General features: G+C 47.4%; 1 protein-coding gene across 2 annotated transcripts in view; it reads right to left on the bottom strand.

Annotated features, from left to right (window-relative positions):
* Positions 1-1,138: 1,138 nt before the first annotated feature.
* The window catches only part of LOC125943078 (uncharacterized), a 78,955-nt gene continuing 60,490 nt past the window's right edge, over positions 1,139-19,603 (bottom strand). For both annotated transcript variants that reach the window (XM_049661439.1, XM_049661438.1), the window contains exons 3-5: positions 16,288-16,362; positions 9,719-9,772; positions 1,139-1,269 (exon numbers count right to left, since the gene is read on the bottom strand). In XM_049661439.1, the coding sequence (XP_049517396.1) occupies positions 1,186-1,269; positions 9,719-9,772; positions 16,288-16,362 (213 nt within the window). In that variant the 3' untranslated portion in view covers positions 1,139-1,185. The remainder of the gene's footprint in view (positions 1,270-9,718; positions 9,773-16,287; positions 16,363-19,603) is intronic.

The following is a 19,603-nucleotide window of genomic DNA, read 5'->3' as shown; positions in this document are numbered from 1 at the left end:
ATGCCTAAAGCCCAATAAAGAAGCCCAGAAAGAGAACATATTTCACAATTTGCGCGAAGATTACTACTACTCGCCTCTTCTTTGACGTTTTATGCTGGTCTGATTAAAATAGCGGTGTTGCAACCGCATTTTACCGTTCTTCTAAACGACTTTCGCGGCGTTTGTAAAGCCGTTGCCGCCGCTTTTATCAATGTGCACAGCCCCTGGCACACAAACCCTGGTTACAGCTAGGCTTCTGTTGTGCATGCGGTCCGTTCGTTCCCAGCTCGTCTTCGACGGATCGTCGCCGTGCGACACTGCGGTGAACCGTTTCATTTTACAGGCCCCTTCCTGGTGTCTTAATATACCTATCGGGCACCGGATGCATATCGGGTGGTGATTGACCTATATGGGCACTCCAGACTCATGTTTGTTTCTTCGCCCGGCCAGGCCAACCAGTGGCGGATCCAGGGGGGGGGGGGGGGGGGGAGCGAACGGTTGCGCGATCGCCCCTGCCCACTCCACCCCTCTTGACAGCGATAATTCGGTGCGTGGAATTCTTGAGGCCGCTGCGGTGACAATCCCTGTCCGCGGCGAGGCAACCATCCTTCACTTTTACATTTTTGCTCGGCGCGATACTGGCTAAAGCAACCACCGCTATTGTGGAAGCGAGCTAATGGCTTCCTTCCTTCCCCTAATTTAGACCCTTCAGAGAGTAGATGGTGGTTTAAAGCCTTCCATACCGTGGGGCACATGGGTGTTTTTTGTAGGTTACGCCAGGCGCCTTTTTTTTGGAGGAACTACTGCACTCAATATTCTATGTTACACATAAACAAAATGCATAATGAATGAACTTTTCACGCGTGAAAGTTTTATTAACAAGATGTATGTCATAAAAAAGATATAAATAGCCAGAATCAAGCTTGTGGGATAAAAGTGAACAAAGTTTGTAAAGACACGTCATGTCTGGTATCAATCACCCTAATACTCCCATTCGTCATTCAAAGAACAGTTAGTCTGAATGTAGTTTTTTCATGCCTAGAGCGGGAAGCTTTGCATTCAGTGCTGCACAACACATTTTACATTCTTACTATGAGACAACGCTGTGTTTGTGAGCCTAGTAAAAAGTAATACCAAGCATTTTATTGACAAATGATGGCGAGTGACAAATGATAATCCATATCACCTGATGCTGTAGTTTATTTTTCAGCCGGACATAAGGTTCTTGATCCACATCAGACTCGCCAAGACGTAGCGAACGTCTCGTGGGATGTGAGGCCGGGCGCAACTCTGAAAAAAATATATACCGGGTGCTTCTTTTTATCGTTAACAGAACTTTGAAATATCGCCCTGTGGCATATGACACAAATCGACTCCATGAGCTGAATTATTCGGATAGCCGGATATTACTTATACTGGAAATCAAACTGAATATTGTGACGTCACAGTAAGGGCGGACCTTTATTGAGCCCGAGAGACGACACGGCGAAGAAGGGCGGCGTCCACAACCAGCCTGAACAGCCTTCGACACAGACCACGTTGATGATGATGCGCCCGCACGCGCGATGAAGATGAGGGGCACACGCATGATGATGATAATGTACAGATGACGAAGAAGTGCACAATAAATGCCCACAATATTTAAATAACTTGCAAAATTGTACCAATCGACGTCTTAAATAATTACTTTAGCGCACCTGCTGTAACATATGAATTGAAGCCAATAATTTCACAAAGCACATCGACTTCGAAGCAATATTGAGACAAGCGCCAGTCTTCAGAAAAGCATTTTCAAACTGGCCGTATAATTGTAGTGTTGTTCTGCTTACCTCCTTAACAAAATGCGTTTTTATGTATTGAACCTCAAAAAATGTTTGAAACACCAATGCATATTGTCGCAAACTTCGCAAGCGTATATCTCCAAAGGGGAGCTATCCGCAGAATTCTGTCAACGTGGTAATGAGCTTCAAAGTCACCGGCTGCAATTGTATATTTTCGCCCACTTTAATTTCCCTTTTCTTCGTTATTTTCTACATTTCAATATCAACAACAGCTAATTGCTGCTATAGTTTCCTTGACTTCCCTGCCTGTAGGCTTTGTATTGCTGTTATATTGTTTCTAAATTTCTTGGATTCTTAAGTGCGATAACAAGCGTCTGCCTCTTCCTTTTAAAATCAACTATTCTTCTTGCTGCCTCGTGGTGATCGCCGTGATTAGAGCTGACCTCCAATCCGACAGAGTGAAAGCTATGCAGTTTTGTAAAATCGACGCAATCATTGCAAAACTTAGTTAATTTGTCAAATAGTCTTTTTTGATTCCTCGTCCAAATAATGTCTGCCTGTGAGAGTCTCAAGAAGTGGAAATGTTCTACATGCCACGGGTTATTTTTCAAATTTTGTTAACGATAAAAAGAAACAGCCTGGATATTATCAGATGCATTTCGTTAATTCCAGTGCTTTTTCATCTGTCCTTTACCTAAACCGTCCAAAAACACATATAGTGATGTAGGGACAATATCACATGGAGAGATGATAATGTATATATATATATATATATATATATATATATATATATATATATATATATATATATATACCAGAAAAAAGCGATTCTGGGTACGGGTAAATATTCACAGTGAAGTAGATGCGCGTATGAAGCGGTTTATTGACGTTTCGGCCGGGGTCCGGCCTTCATAGTTCTGATGAAGGCCGGACCCCGGCCGAAACGTCAATAAATCGCTTCATACGCGCGTCTACTTCACTATATATATATATATATATATATATATATATATATATATGCATATATGGAACATAAGCAAGATCTTCCAGCCTGGTAGACGTTAGGAAATTTTAAAAAATTCTGCATCGACGCTGTCTTACTTCAGTTTACATATAGCGATGAAACTCAAAGAAACGTAATTCCAACAACTTCATTGTTTTTCAAAAACTTCTTTTTTCAACTTCCTTGCTAAATCAGCTTAACATATATATTGTAGTGTTTTATGTGCCGAAGCGACTATCTTATTATGAGGCACAGCGTAGTGGGGGACTCCCGAAATTTTGACACCCCGGGAGGTTATTCTACGCACTCCTAATGCACGGCACATGGGCGTTTTCGCATTTCGGCCCGATCGAAATGCTGCCGACGCACCCGGTATTTTTTTTTCAGTAGACCGTTTTGCACCGGCTAGCCATCGTTACAATGGTACCCCTCGACGCAGCTCACGACTTCATGTGCGCTATCTTTCTTGAGTGCTGTTGCCACGACTACTAGTATAGCAAAATCATTGTTGTGCAATTACATGGGGTGCCTGAAGCGAATAGTGTTGTACATCATTGCAATGTTTAGTAATACGGTGCGAGCTTCAACAGCCAAGTGTGCCACACGTCTTGTAGTCGCAAGGGGCGATAGCATCGGGGACAGTAAGCGCGGGCCCTCAAGGTGATTTCTAGATGGAATGCCACCTACATATTTCCTTTAGGCATAGCCCTATTCAGTCGGCGTGGGGTGTAGTCAGGACCGCTAAGATGGCGGGTGCGGCCTTGTAAAAGCCCAGACAGGTGGTCCCCAGGCCGTGAACCAGCTTTTCCTGTGTGATTGAAGCAGTGAAAAGGGGACACGCCACTGAGGGAGGCTATGCATCGGACGTCCAAGTAGCCCGAATCGAAGGAGTCAAGGCGGCGGCCAGGTGGCTCCTCCTAAGCACAACCTCTTCGGTGGGTTCAGCCGCCGGGAAGGTCCGATCTACGCTGAAGGATAAGTGCACGCGTGGAGCGCCGGCGTGAGCCTTTGTGCAGAAGGCTGTTTGAATACAGACGAAGAACAGGCAGTGGGTTTTGGAAGTCTGCCGGATGGCACACGTATTTGCCTCCAGCTGGGTAGGTGCAGATCGACGGGTACACAGTAACCGGAGTGGATAGGTGCACGACTGAATGAGGTGATGCACGTCACAAGTGATATGGAGAGCTGGTTACTTTTGATAGCGCTCGAGCACCCTGCGTGGAGTTTGGGTTAGGATCAGTCTTTGCGGCAACATGCCGTGAACATTGGCTGTCTTGGCGGATAAACGCACCGCATATATGTGAGCTCCACTGATAGCGATCGAGATGGTGCGTTTGTAAGGTAGCATCGTGTTTTTTTACTCCTTAGGTAGGATTTGGCTTATAAGGCTGGTGGGCGAAGCGCAGCCATCGACACATGCGTCTACATTTGCCTGTAAGGAACCACCAGTGGTCACTAGGGCAGGCAACTGTGCAGCAGTCGATTGAGTTGTCGCTGGCCTGTGCATTAAAGCCATGGCGGACTGTACGGCAATGATGGGACAGATTGTAATAGTAGTGGATCGTAGTAGTGCGCTAAAGAAGCCGCAGCAGGTACCACGTGACTTTTTATGCAGCGCGCTGCTTTACATTGATGTATGATTTCGCCGATAGTGTTTAACTGCGCTGCCGTCTGGATGGTCGAGATCGGGGTGAGCCAAGGAAGGCATCTGACCGCCCTCATGACCTCTACGTTCGCGGTTTCCAGTAGGCTCCATTCTCTTAATGTAAGGCGCTGAAACATTTAGGTGTGGCAGGATGGAGCGCACTAAAGCGCTGGCAACCCAAGAACAAGCAATCCCGGTCTTTCGAGAAATGCGGCGGATAAGATGCAGGGTATTAGCGCTCTTCTGACGTACTGAGCGAAACCACGCGGTCACAAAGCCAGAAGCTTCCCGTTCCATTCCGAACGCACGGATTGTCGATAAGGTGGTTAGTGCTTGGCATTTAGGCTGAACTAAATGGGTGTCTGCTGAAAGCAGTGGTGACCTAGTCTGTTGGTGGTGACCACGTATTCTGTCTTTGTGGTAGAAAGTGTTAGTCCTTTGCGGGCTCACCAGCCTGACCTGTTGGCCAGGGCAGTCTGGAGACTATCCTTTTGGCGTTCCATGTCTGCACGTAGTGTCCACAATGCAACGTCCCCGGCATACAAGAGATAGAAGCTATCTTGAATAATGGCGAGTTGCCACGCGAGGTGGAATAGCGGGATGTGAAAGAATATCGGAACCAGTAACAAACCCTGCGGTACGCCTCGCTTCAAAGCAAAATGCTCGGTTCTTTTCTTGCCGTCTGGGAAAAAGAAGATGTGATGTTCTAATGAAGAATTCACTAAGTCGGCGACATGCGGTGGAAGTTAGAGCCATTCCATTATGCGAATGGTTGCCGAACGCCTAATGTTGTCGTAGGCTTTGTGAACATCCATGGCAAGGAGTGTTTGAACGCTGCTTGTTAGTCCACCCGCGATTACCGTGGATGATAAAAGGTCCAGGCCCTTACATTACCGTGGTCCAGGCCTTATCATTACCGTCATTATCATTATCATTGGTCCAGGCCTTATCATTACCGTGGATGATAAAAGGTCCAGGCCTTCCGCGCCCTAGTGCGGTCGAATGCAAATCTTGGCCCCATGGTACCAGGCGTGCTTTTCCAGCCACCGTGAGATGTACAATGCCAACATGCCTTCAGAAAGCTTGCAGAATGTAGACAGACGTTAGGGCAATGTTCCGAAGTTTAGACAACTTGTACGAGGGCCTTATTGCCTTCGATATCGGCACAACATTGGCACGCGTCCATGATTCTGAACGCTCTCCGGTTGTCCAAGTGATATGGCGTGAATGTGAATATGGCGTGAATGTGAATGCGAATGGTCTTTGTGAATGGCGGTTCTAGAGTATGCCTTCGATGTCTGACAGACTGGGAGCTGCGCCGGCCTCAGAGTGAAGCTTATACAGACCGTCGAACTGTGTCGGGGCCCTATCGTACGGCCACGCCTCAATGAAGTCCTGGCTACTTCCGGAGCGAACTGGTTTGGCGTATTACCAGAAGACACAGGCACGGACTGGCTGCTTGGTCAGGAGTGCGACTGCAAACTTACTTGCTCCGGAACGTTCGCCAGATGGAGGCAGACGAAGAAGATGGGAAAGCCAATCCATCCAATGTTCCCGGATAGGGAACTTCTCGTACCATCGAGCTGAAGCGGTGAGTCTATTTAGGATCGCACGAAGTTCAACGGTATAACTACACGTAATGCGGAAGTTGTGGGTTCGGCTCCCACAGGCGACACGTTATCTTTTTGTCCACTTTCATTTCTCTTTTCCTAATTCTTTTGTATATTTCAATTTCAACGACAGTTCATTTGCCCGATGCTTTCATATGTTTCATTTTCTCTTGGCTAATGCCAAGACGTGGGTTCGTATTCCACCAGGCGCCAGTTGCTTTTTCATCAACCTTCATTTCCATTTATTTGTCATTCCTTTAATTCAATTAAGAACAACAAATAATTTCATTGCTATTCGTGTCATTGTTCGTTGCTTCTCATGATTTGACTTCATGTATATGTGAAAGAAGTAGTTCTACGGATCCGGTGTTTAATAAATTAAATGTGCAAGCGCACGTAGAAAAGCAGAAACATGACTTCGACGTTTGGCAGGGCTCCGGCCGAAACGTAGTTGCACGCTAAAGAAACCTGGTGGTCAAAATTACTTGAGTCCCTCACTACGGCGTGCCCCATGATCATATCGTTGTTTTTGTACGTAAAACCCCATAATTGTATTTAAAATAAGAAAGATTGACGTCGATGCAACGACGAAGGCAGCATGGCGGCGTCGGCTTGAAGACCATGGAACGACATTACTGAAGAGATGACAATGATAAAACGACAGCGTGACGACGACGGCAAGACGACGAATGTGTGACGATGTGGCGTCATTAAAATGACATCACGAGAGTCGAATGACAAAGCTGTATTGACGACGGTGCATTTACAACGACGGCATCACGACCACAAACACGTACCTAATGGCAAGCTTTTATACAATTTGGGCAAGGGGGTGCGGGGTAGGAGGCGTGAAAACGACGGCATGACGAAAGTAAGATCACGAAATCGCAATGACGATGGAGTGATCACGACAAGGAGCACTTACTTAGTGGCCCAAGCAAGTAGACAACTTGGGCGGCTGGGTAGGGGTAAGAATATAGATAGATAGATCGATAGATAGATAGATTGACAGGCGCAAAACAGCTGATGGAGGCAAAAAAACGCTATTAAAAAATTGACAGTCACTTAGGTATCGTTACGTGTTTTGAATGCGAAAGCATACCGACTTTTCTAAGTTATCATCTTAAATTTCAACTCTACCTTTATCAACCATAATCCACCTTAAGCAACTTCAATCCACCTTAATCCACGTTATTCCTCTTCAATCCACCTTGATCAACTTGAGTGGGTCAGGTCGGTGCTTTCGGGTGTGGCCCGCGGCGTCCGTTCGACGCCGCGGCTGTTCATCGAAGGCTTTCGCAGAGCGAGCCGCAGAAGGCCCATCGCCGGGAACGCGACGTCATCACTTGGTCACGTGGGTTTTCTTGCCATTCGATGATTTCGCCGGACGCTCGCCGTATTTTTTCGCTTTGTGGGGCATATGAGGCTTTCGCTTTCAAATGAAAGTTTGCATGCAACCTGCACTGGGCTCAATCGGGTCCATGGATTATTTCGTGAGCTACCTCACCGCCTTGGTGATTAATAATTTCTGCAGCAGTTTTCACCACAACATAGACTATCAAGGTGGTGGCCTATGTGCACATATTTATGATACCGAAACAGACAATACCGCTGTGTGCAAGGGCTCTGTATGCATTAAAGAAGTGTCCCCTGCTAAAGCCTGCTGCGGCAGTAATTAATTCCAAATAAGGCAGATCGCAGGGATCGATTTATTTCTTTTCGATTAATCACAAAAATATAGAATTTTGAAAATTTAGATGCAGTGACATGCCTATTCAAGAATACAGAACTGGTCTTTTTCTGTTTTTAAAATATTACACTAAGAACATTGTGACGCGTGCCTGTGCTAAGAACATTGGGACGCTAAGAACACTAAGAACATTGTGACGCGTGCTACTGTAGCCTGTGCTACAGTAGGTCAATCTCTACTGTAATCTTCAACGTCCCTTATCTATAAAGCAAGAGTTGTGCAAAGGCCATTTAAACTGCAATTTGATACTGCAACTGTTCTGCAGCCATTATTTCTATTTAGAAAATAAAGATCGCCTATTGTTCTGCATATTGCGAGATACACGTTGGAGAGTTCGCGGCAGATATGCCGTTTTATTCGGAGCTAAATAGTTTCATAGGCACCTACTTTTTCCGTAGAAGACTGGAGTGTCTGACGTATCAGAATACCTTCATTTATGCATTTACCCCTATTATTCGTCAAGATCTATTTCATGCCTAATCGAACACAAGACTCCGCAGTGCTCCGAATGCAAATATAAACACGGTATTTTTTGTGCAAGCAAACTTTCTTTTTTACACGATGTCTAATGATGAACTCTGCTGAAATGATTATCTTCGTTACCCCCGTGATTGCTAGCCTCAGCGAAGGATCAATTGCGATAGCAGATTAGTCGACAGCTATACGAAGTAAGGAAAGTACTTTTATCTGCCGTATAAGTCTGTAAACATTGGCATGCTAACTAAATTAACAAGAATGATATCACTCGTGCACAAGCCAAACTCAATTGCTGCGAAAGTTCGCTGTCGAAACACTGCTGCGCGGAAGCGCGGCAGCAGCAGCGAGCGAATTGTACCTCGTGCTGCCTCTCGCATCAGCGCGAACTAAGCCGCTTAAACACAACTCACGCCGGACTCTGTACGTATGCAGGTGGTTTTCGAGATACAACAACCAGGGTGGGCGCGCGGGGCCGCCTGGTTCGGCCGGAGTAGAACGCCCCCCTCTCTCGATACCTTCCATCGGAGCCTTGCGCGTGACGGAAGACGGCGCGCTTCGTCCCCGCTTTCCTCCCTTGCGTGGGCGAGACCCACCCGCGATCGCCGGATCACCCTCGCACGCTTTCAGTCGCCCATGCAGCATATGGCGTGCCGCGACGATTCTATCGTAACATATAGTTAATAAGGAACCTCACGGCGACGCCGACAGCAGGAATGTGCCTGTAATGTCCATGTAATCACTACCGCCGTAAAAAGACAAGTAAGTGGTCTTAGCCGTGAAGTGTTCGTTAAACATGGCATAATATTTAGTACGATCAGTTCACCTAACCTAGAAATGGCGCAATTTCTGTCATTCTTCTTTCCTGTTAGTTTTGTCACGCCAAGACCACATTTCAAGCATGAACCAACTAGCCCAACATGGCATCGTGCTCACTTACCCTCCTTCGGCAACATTGTGTCTATCTATCTAACCTGTTGACACCGATATTCAACAAAAAGAAAACTTTTAAGGCCTCTCCGTTGCTGCGCGGATCGAAACTAGGTCACACGCGTTCCTGAAGCACAGTAGCCCGACGCTTTAGCGCTGCGGCGCAACTGGCCGTGGGCAGCGATGTATTTTTTGTAAGCGTTAGCATGCACAGCGGAGACGCAACTGCAGCCGCGGAGGTCGTGCAACCGAAGCGGGTGGGTTTATTGCGTCCGCCGCTAACTGGCACAATGTGTCCAGACATAAGCCTGTGACAGGGGCCTTGCTGCAGTAGATAGCACGTAGATTACGCGTTGCGGCGGTGACAATACCGTGTGTCGCTACACTGCGGCAAAGCTAATGGCATTACCGTCAACAACCATCGTGAGGTGAGCTCTGCCGGGTTACTTCTCGTCGATTGAGTGTAAGGCATGGCAAATTATCACAGCACAGCGTCCGCATAATGAGTGTACGGCTGATGTATTGCGGCGAAGCGAGCATACGTACCCTGTAAGATTTCATCACTGCAGTGTGGTTGTAGTTGTACTTCCCAATCCAATCCTGCAACATGCACATGTTTGACACTAATAAGCACTCGACATGCGGATCCCCTCTCACCAGAACAGAAATTGGCCACCCTGGTGTAGTATTCGGTCACAACCTCCATCATGACCCCTGTAATTTACCCATGGCCCTGTCCCCCAGCGGCTGCGGAGCACCAGACCGAGGCGGCGGTCAGACCTGCGACACGGTAGAGGCTGCTAGGAATCTCTGGGTCCGGACAAGCCGCTACTGGAAATTGAGCCTGGCAACATTCAACACAAGAACCCTCTCGAGTGAAGTTAGCTTAGCAGGGCTGCTTGATGAATTATCAGGCATTGCCTGGGATAATATTGGCTTTGGTGAGGTTAGAGGAACAGGTGAGGCTTATACAGAGCTGACTAACGGCTACCTCCTCTTCTACAGAGGTCTTCCACATAAGAGAGAATACGGGGTAGGATTTCTAATCTACGAGGACATAGCGGGCTACATGGATGAATTCTACAGCATTATTGAGAGGATAGCAGTCGTCGTAATAAAGCAGAATAGGAGGTTTAGAATAAAGGTAGTGCAAACCTACGCCCCAAACTCCAGTCACGATGATGAATAGAACTGTTTTATGATGATGTTGAAGGAGTGATGAGAAAGGTCCAAAATCAACTTCAATGCTAAGGTGGGGAAAAAGCAAGCTGGGACTTCAAAAGGAAGTGCTTACTTGAGGGCGACATAGGGGGCACAGATGGGATAAATCCCAGCGTTCCTTAACTCTTGACATACGACGGCTTGAATTCACCGACGGCTTGAACTCACCGTAAGAACGGGCCTGGAGAAGAGGCGGGAACGAGGCGTCGATATGACGCCGCACAAGACGCAGCACCTTTTTGGTACCTGGCGGCTGGACGTCCTCACGTGATGACGTGCCGGCTGTGTTCGGTAGCTGCTCGATCTGTTTGACAGAACCAATGTGCGCCTCTTCAAAGCGTTGACACTCTTTTATCTCCTCGAGGGTAGAGCAGCCCTGTGTATCAGTAAATAAAGGTGTCATCTGCGATGCCTAAAGCATGCGGCTGAATTTGTCAGCTTCAGGCATTTTGTCGTGGAACCTCCGACACAAAGCTGATACATCTATTGGACGTACGGTTCAGCTGATGTTTGGGTCAGCCACAAATGACCCTCCTAGGCTGTTCGCTGGCGCCCCAATGTCTTCCTTAAAACCTCCTGCAGTTTTCACTTGCAGGTGTCCCAACTAGTCAATTCCTCATGCTCTGCTTGGAACTAGTCACGGCCGTTTCCTTCAGGTAGTAGATGATGTTAGCCGGCACGATGGTTCAGTTCCACAGGTCCATTTTGCTGGCCAGCTCGTATTCGGTTAATTTGTCTTTGACGTCCATGCCAGGAGAAGGTGCCAGGGTCTCGAAGGCGCGTCAGGAGAACCGATGTTGTGGTAGCCGAGGCTGATTCAGCGGGCCTGTCAGTCGACATGGTGGAATGGCGCAATGCTCGGGAGAGGGAAAGAGAAAATGATGGCGAGAAAGAGAGAGAAAGAAGTTGTAGCAGCACCAACGAGGCAACGCGCAGAGCTGCTGCCGACGCCACCCGCGTTGCCTAGCCGCGCATGCGCCGAAGTAAGCGCCGGCGCAGGTACGTGCTCGCTTCACTCGACATAGACACGGCTCCGCCGAACACCCGCCAGCTGCGCTCTACTGGGCATGCGCCGTGACGTCATCCCGGCGTGTCGTCTGCTGCGCGCCACCCGTACACTGTGCACAGCTTTCGACCCGTGTGCATGCGCTTGGCCTCGGAGTTTGCCATAAAAGGGGCTGTGCGTAGTCGTTTCAATTTTTTAGATATCTAGCGGCAACCCCCAACGCGTTCGGCGTCGGCAAGCAACAGCGTTTTTGGCACTGTACCAACCTTGGCTAGCCTGCGTGCGTTTGTGGCATGCCAGGACAGCTGTCGCTCGCAAGCGCCGATGCGTCCAGCGCTAGTCATGTGAAATGTCGCGAAAGGGGTGGTATTTCCGCAAATGATCGCTCGAGAATACCTTCCCTACATGCGTAGTTAAGTTAAATCAAGTTAAGACCTAGCAGCAACCAAATTTAATACACAGCAGTAGCAGGATCAACAGTTTCGCTGTGCCTAAACTTTGCACGACGAAGTGCAAACTTCACGTTTTTTTTTTTCACTCTACGATTTGACGTTAAACGTCTTTCAGTTCGGTCATCGCAGAAGATCGCTTACTACAGGTAAAAACTACATCTAAAAAACATGTAATAATAACAATAACTATATTATTATTGCTAATATATTAGTGTTGTATATTGGTATTGTTATTTGACGACAACAGAGATGCCGCTGTGGTCTGTAGCCCGTGATGTTATGTATATAAGTGCACTGTGCAATAAAGATAGCCAGTCGTCGGTAGCTCAAAGCGGCATTCACGTGTCCGAGTTTGTTGCTATCGTGCTAGCGGCTATCTGCGCCGAGACACCACTTTGGCGACGAGGATGGCCACCGGGATATCGCCCAAACCGCCGTTCCTCGAGACTCCGGGCATGCCAGCGATACCTTCGCACTGCTGGTTTCGGTTGTTCCAAAACTTTCCACTCGCGTCCGGAGCCGAAGAGTGGTCAGCAACTCGCCGTTGCGTGCTCCTGCTTCACTGCCTGGGCACGAGGGTGCACGGATTTTCTATGCCTTGCTGGCACCGCCTCCCCGTAAGCCTCCACTGAGTTCAGGAACCACCGACACCACACTGACGAAAGGGGCGAAGCACGAGACACAGCCTACCGCGGACTCTACGGTCGCAAGCGCTCCAGACGTTTACGATGTTGCGGTTGACAAGGCACTTCACCACCGCCGCTAACGTTCGGGTTGAGTGTCGTAATTTCCGTGAGCATCATCAGCTGCCCGGTGAGGCAGTTGCTGAATTTGCTTTGGCGCTCCGTGAACTGGCAGCCCCTTGTAACTTCGCCTCTGCCGCCGCTGATAACTTGAGTGAACAGCTTGTCGCTGGAGTTGCATGCCCGCAATTGAGAGAAAGACTTCTGCTCGAAGACGACGCATTAACATCTTACCGTCCGGTATAATAGCCCAACTTCGCGAGCAAACCCGCCAAAAGTCTGAAGCCCTCGCGAACCCGGTTCACCGCATTGCACAACAGCAAATACGCGGTCGCTACCACGCTAGGCAAGGTAGTCGCCGCTTTGGCTTCAGCTGGTCCCTATAGTCAGCATCGACGCAGTTCGTCGTCGGAAATCGCCGATGCCGACACGCTGCATGCGGAATCTGCCGATACCTGCGATAACTGCGGCGCAAAAAGATGCGAACGACTGCGCTGCCCCGCACGCGGCCGCACTCCGCGGCCACTTCCGACAAAGGAAGCCCCAACGGATGATGGCAGAAATCATAGTCATGAGCATGACTCAGCAAAAATAACAATGACTCAGCAAAATAAAGCTTAACACTAAAAAACCACTGAAGTGAGTTCTGATGTGGGTACTACGTGAAGGAAACACGGATGATGGAAAATGTCATAGTCACGACCATGGCTCAGCAAATATGAAAATGGCTCAGAAGAAAAATATTAACTGAAATATCACTGAAATGGGTTCGGACGTGGGTTTTAAGTGCAGGAAACACTAAAGGATTTTGGTTGAAGCCATAGTCATGAGCATGACTCAGAGAAACTGACAATGAGTCAGCGAGAAAATATTAACATTTAGAAACCACTGAAATGGGTTCTCACGTGGGTACTAACTGAAGGAATTACTTAAATGAAGGTAGAAGCCATAGCTATGAGCTGACATAGCAAAAATGACAATGACTCAGGGAGGTAAGATAAACACTCAAATCACTGAAATTAGGTACACGGGAACTACGTGAAGGAAACACTAAAGGATGGTGGCAGAAGTCATAGTCATGAGCATGACTCAGCAAAAATGACAATGACTCAGCAAAAAAAGTTAACACTCAAAAACCACTGAAATGCGTTCTGACTTGGATATTCAGTGAAGGAAACACTAAAGGGTGATGGTAGAAACCATGTTCATGACCATGACTCAGCGAAACAACATTAAAACTGAAGAACCCATGGAATGCGTTCGCATGTGGGAAGGAAATGGCTAAAGGTTGATGGTCGAAGTCATAGTCATGAGCATGACTAAGTCTTTCACCTTATGGTCCCTTAGGACTAGCTAAAGAGACTCTTGAGGACTCATGACGTGAATGTCATGACATACGTGTCATGTAGGTCATAAAACAGCCGCCTGCGTCTTGGTGCTCTCATGGTCGTTTCGTTAACTTGGTGGGCTCCCCACACACTGCTTCGCAGAACATCGATTCCCACAGGGCGTGGGATCTGCGGCTTTTAGGGGCGAAGCTCCTTAGGGCATTGGTCTGTCCTTCCTCCGATGTAGTATGTAGCCACCTTATGTTTTATGAAATGTTCACTAGATGGCGTAAGTGTCGATCTTTCTATATATAAGTGTATAGAATGTCACTAGATGGCGCTAGTTTTTCGTAAGTTGAAGAGAAAACCTACAATGTAGTGCGACGGGTTACCGCTAGGGGTGTTATAATAAAAGGTGCTCGCTCTTGGCGCGCTTTCTCTTTCGCTCGGAGTCGCCGGATGGAAGACAAGGCTGCGGAGCCGAGAGCGCGGAAGGCGACGGCGGCGCGCTACAATGCAGTGCGACGGGTTACCGCTAGGGGGTGTTATAATAAAAGGTGCTCGCTCTTGGCGCGCTTTCTCTTTCGCCGGATGGAAGACAAGGCTGCGGAGCGGAGAGCGCGGAAGGCGGCGGCGGCGCGCTACAATGCAGTGCGACGGGTTACCGCTAGGGGGTGTTATAATAAAAGGTGCTCACTCTTGGCGCGCTTTCTCTTTCGCTCGGAGTCACCGGATGGAAGACAAGGCTGCGCAACGGAGAGCACGGAAGGCGGCGGCGGCACGCGCTCGCAGGCAGAATCCCGCGGTGAGAGCCCGCGAGGCCGCGGCTTCACGACAGGCAGCGCGGCGGCGGCGCGAAGACCCCGTAGTGCGAGAACGAGAGGCAGAAGCGGCACGGCTGCGGCGCGAAGACTCAGGCGTTCGCGAACGCAAAGCAGCGGCGTTATCCAACCGTTATCCCTTCATTTCACGGACCACAAAGCCGTGGTAATGAAGGGACTCCGCAAACCAAGCATCTAAGAAGAAGCGTCTAAGAAAATAAAACGTATTGTATATATACACACACTATTTCTCACGTGTTTACTTGATCATATACTGGGCGAATTACTCGGAGTATTCACGGTTTACCGATGATCCCTCCGGAGCTTCGCCCCATCATCATCATTCTCCTCGTGGATATGCTGTGATTTTTTTTTAACTACCAGCGGTGGTTTAGGTGTTCTGTGTCGGATGATTTACCGAACTCAAATGCCACAATTGTCGAAGTTACAGGCAGTGCGTTAGACATGAATGCGTTTATGAGTGTAACATTGATTCACTAACAATAAGACAGGCTTCTTCAAAAAGAAGAGAGCGCGGTCGTTTGTTTGAAATTACGGCTGTTTTTGCGCCATGAAGTGCTTTGATACTCCGCTAATGTCATCGTCAACGCGTCATCTACATAACATGCTTTTCCATTTGCGATGTGATGACCTGCTGCGAAGGCCCTTTAAAATGCGTTGAATGAAAACAAAAGCAAGGGCTTTATTTTATAACCTTCACTGATGCTACAATTTCTTCAATGCCCTCTTTTTTTCCGTCTGACCATGGCCATACGACAGGTTTTTTCGCAGCACAATCAACGAATCCCCTTCTGGCTTTTCTCCGATCCACGAATTATAAGTATTATCAAGAAAGTTTAAGTTTTCTATGTACGTTGGTATCCACAAAAATATCTCATGCTTTTGCGCGCCAATCATGTTCCTCTCCTTTTCAACAATGCAACAAAGAAGCGTCGCTAGATGCTTTTGCACGTTGCACCCATTTATTTTTTCTTTATAAGCAATTCCTGCACAGCATTTCTTTTGGTGGTTGTCCTAGGCATGTGTTTATATTGATCTAAATACACCCATTCTCGATATTTTATCAACACAAAGCTGTTATATAATGGGCCAAGTTTCGGTCAACTATCCCAAAGTAGTCTTACGTTCTCAAAGTAGCTCTCACTTACGGTATATGATTCATGACAAGCATTACGGTGTTTTACTTACTTATTATTTGTTTATTTTCTTAATTATCATTTTGCACCAGCCCATGCTGGAAGCAAGGAGTGCACTTCCCCCATGAAACGTCCAAAGGCAGCCAGATTACCCGGCAAGAAGCTGTTCGGCGGACACCGATTAGCACTTCATTAGGACCTAAGCGCCGCAGCTGTATTGCCAAACTGATTACTGTGGCACATTATTTAAAATGACCGTGCTAAGGATACATACTTGTACATGCGTTTAATTAGTATCCGCATAGCTTTAACGGCATACTTCCGTTCTCAAGTAACATAACCACAGCCTGAAGAAATAAAAAAAAATGTCAGAAATTGTGCTCCCACCGCTTTGATTGTTATTTCCGCAAGAGCCAGCTTGTCGATGCAGTCCAGCATTGCTGCGATCATGGCATTGACATCCTGGAAACAAATCACAAAAGGATATTAGTTATGGTAAAGCATTAGTAAAGCATTAACGGGAGCGTTATCCCCGCTAATGAGGTCAGAGTGATCTTGTTTTGTGAATGAAAGCTGAGTTTATGCTGGAACTTCTGTAGTAAAGAATTCTGGGGTTTCACGTGCAAAAACCACGATTTCATTATAAGGCACGCCTTAGTGGTGACTGAAGATTAATATAATTGACCACAAGGGGATCTTTACCGTGCCCGCAATGCACGGAACACGGGCGTTTTTTGCATGTCACCCCCATCGAAATTTGGCCGCCGCGGAACTTCTGTAGTAGAGCAGTATAACGTGTCACATACAGAAGTAAATATTGAGCTGCCTAGCATCATCAGATTATGACAAATATTTGAGGTCCTTTGAGTTGTCGCCAAATAGGTGCAGCTTACACCTGAGTGGTGGCTCTTTGGCCATATCTGGCCCTTGCGCCAATAAAAACCTGAGCGATGGCCGTCCAAGTTCTCAATATGCGATGTAGTTGACCTTTCAACGCTAGCAGCGACATCGCCTCTGCTCTCTGATAACATTACTAACCCACATCTTTGTGCATGATTTACTGTAAGCTCATTGCTCTGATTATTATCTTTTCTTTGTGATAATGATAAGAATGATAATAATCATGATGATTACTCGCTCCATAACTGTGGCGCATATCCAAACCGTGTGAAGGCCACATATCGGGTTGCTGAACGAGAAGTACGTTAATTAGGGGTCTTAAACTGAAACAAATAACTACTAAATATCGAAAAAAATGTCCGATTTAGAACAGTCAAGTGCGGAGTAAAACGTGAATTACGCCAAGCACCGAATTATAGCGAGAGAGAGAAAAAGTTGCAGTGGCTTAGCTCGGCTATGCCAGGATATACGTAGCGTTAGCAAAGGTTCAGCTGATTATTCTTAGCTTTCCTGGTTGTCTAGCATGTCAAGGATTAGCTTGATTGTCATGCTTACTGTGGCTCCAATGACACACACGCGGTATACGTATTATGTGGCACATGTATATAGGCCTTCTTCTGCTCATTCCTCCTACGCTCAACCACTAATTGCCAGGCAACTACTTCGGGATCCGATGAGTCAAGCTTCTCCGTTCTTCTGCGCTGTTGAGCAGCATTTGCGCTCTCCTTCTCCATGGCTATACCACACTGGCAAACGCCAGTCAGAAGCGCAGCGGCTCCAGCGCAGTGTCAGACGGCGACTGCACAGCGAGCGCGCGCCGGCGCCAGTGCGTCTACCACGGCTACGACGTCACTCCTCTGGAATGCGCAGACCGGCGGCGGTGAGTCACGCGCGGCGGCGGCGGAGTGCGCGAGAGGTGCCGGCTCCGGTGCCCCAGCCGTGTGACATCACTGATCCTTTCACATGCGCAGCACGGCTCTTGATGTGCCGCGCGAAACGGGCTTGGCTAGGCCAGTGTAGCTAACGCTACAAAAAAAAAAAAAGCCGGCAGATTCCATGTCCCTCTGGCAATCGATGTTATGCCAAGGAGTATGCGGGGAGCCTACAAAGTTAACGAAACGACCATGAGAGCACCAAGACGTAAGCGGCTGTTTTATGACCTACATGACACGCATGTCATGAGTCCATAGAAGTCACTTTAGCTAGGCCTAAGCGACCTTAAGGCGAAAGACTTATAGTCATGCACATGATTATGACTTCGATCATCAACCTTTAGCCATTTCCTTCCCTTAGTGCGAAATCCTAACCAATTCTATTGGTTTTTTAGCGTTAATGTTGTTTCGCCGAGTCATTGCCATTTTTGCTGAGCCATGGTCATGAGCGTAGTTTATACCACCATCCTTTAGTGTTTCCATCACTTAGTACCCATGTGCAAACCCATTCAGGGGTTCTTGAGCGTTAATAATGTTTGCTTAGGCATTGTCATTTTTGCTGAGTCATGCTCATGACTATAACTTCTACCATCACCCTTCAGTGTCTCCTTCACTTAGTACCCACGTCTTAACCAAAATTTTATTAATTTTTCTGTGTTAATATCTTGCTTCTGAGTCATTGTCATATTTGATGAGTCATACTAGCGGCTATGACCATCATTCTTCGATGTTTCCATCAATTAGTACCCACGTCCTAACCAATTTCAGTGATTTTTGAGTGTTAATGTTTTTTCGCTGAGTCATTGTAATTTTTGCAGTATTATGGTCATGTCTATGACTTCTACCATCATCCTACAGTGTTTCCTTGCTTTAGTGCCCACGTCCGAACCCATTTCACTAGTTTCTTCTTACTGGCGTGTTACGTGCCAAAACCACTTCTGATTATTAGGCACGCCGTAGGTGGTGCGCTCCGGATTAATTTTGATCACCTGGGGTTCCTTAACGTGCACTACAACTCTAGCACACGGGCGTTTTTGCATTTCGCTTCCATCGAAATGCGGCCGCCACGGCCGGGATTCGATCCCGCGATCTCGTGCTCAGCAGCGAAACGCCTTAGCTGTGTGAGCCACCGCGGCGGGTGCATTTCAGTAGTTTTTGAGTGTTAATGTTTTTTGCTGAGTCATTGCCATTTTAGGTGGCTGTTTCATGACCTACATGACACACATATCATGATATTCATATCATGACCTAGCATTTGTGTTCGTCATACACTCTCGTCATACTATGCCAATTTTGTTAAATACCAAGTTAACGAAACGACCGTGAGAGCACCAGACGAAGGCGGCTATATGGATAGATAGACAGATAGATAGATAGATACCGGCAAAGTTGCAAATGTTCGCCAAGAAATGCTTCGCATTTAAAGACAGGATTAGGCAGGTAGATGACAGCTTCAACGTAATATTTGCCATCGCTATAAAAACAATCCTGTAACTGTGATGAAGATTGCAGGCATCAAATGGAAGCCAGAAAGGTGAATCGATGCAACCCAACTACACACTTAATATTTCTACCCTTCTTCGTCTGAAGTCCCGCGCCGACGAGTTCAACTTGTCTATGTGGAACTACCACAGACAAGAGCGGCGTGTACAGTATTTCCATTCCTTAACCAGAATGGACGAGCACCGACTGCCCGACATGCAAGTGCCTAATAAAGCCTTTACACGCTGATCGCGTGACCGCCGCCACATTTGATCACTTGGTTACGCAGCCATTGCTTGCCACATCCACCTTCGTTTTGACGTGTTACTCAACATGACGGTATGACGGTATGGTGGTATGGCTCAACAAATCTTTGTTTCGGTGGATAT

The sequence above is a fragment of the Dermacentor silvarum genome, chromosome 2, assembly GCF_013339745.2.
Source record: "Dermacentor silvarum isolate Dsil-2018 chromosome 2, BIME_Dsil_1.4, whole genome shotgun sequence".
Classification (NCBI taxonomy): Eukaryota; Metazoa; Arthropoda; class Arachnida; order Ixodida; family Ixodidae; genus Dermacentor; species Dermacentor silvarum.
This window is presented reverse-complemented; position numbering and strand designations above follow the sequence as displayed.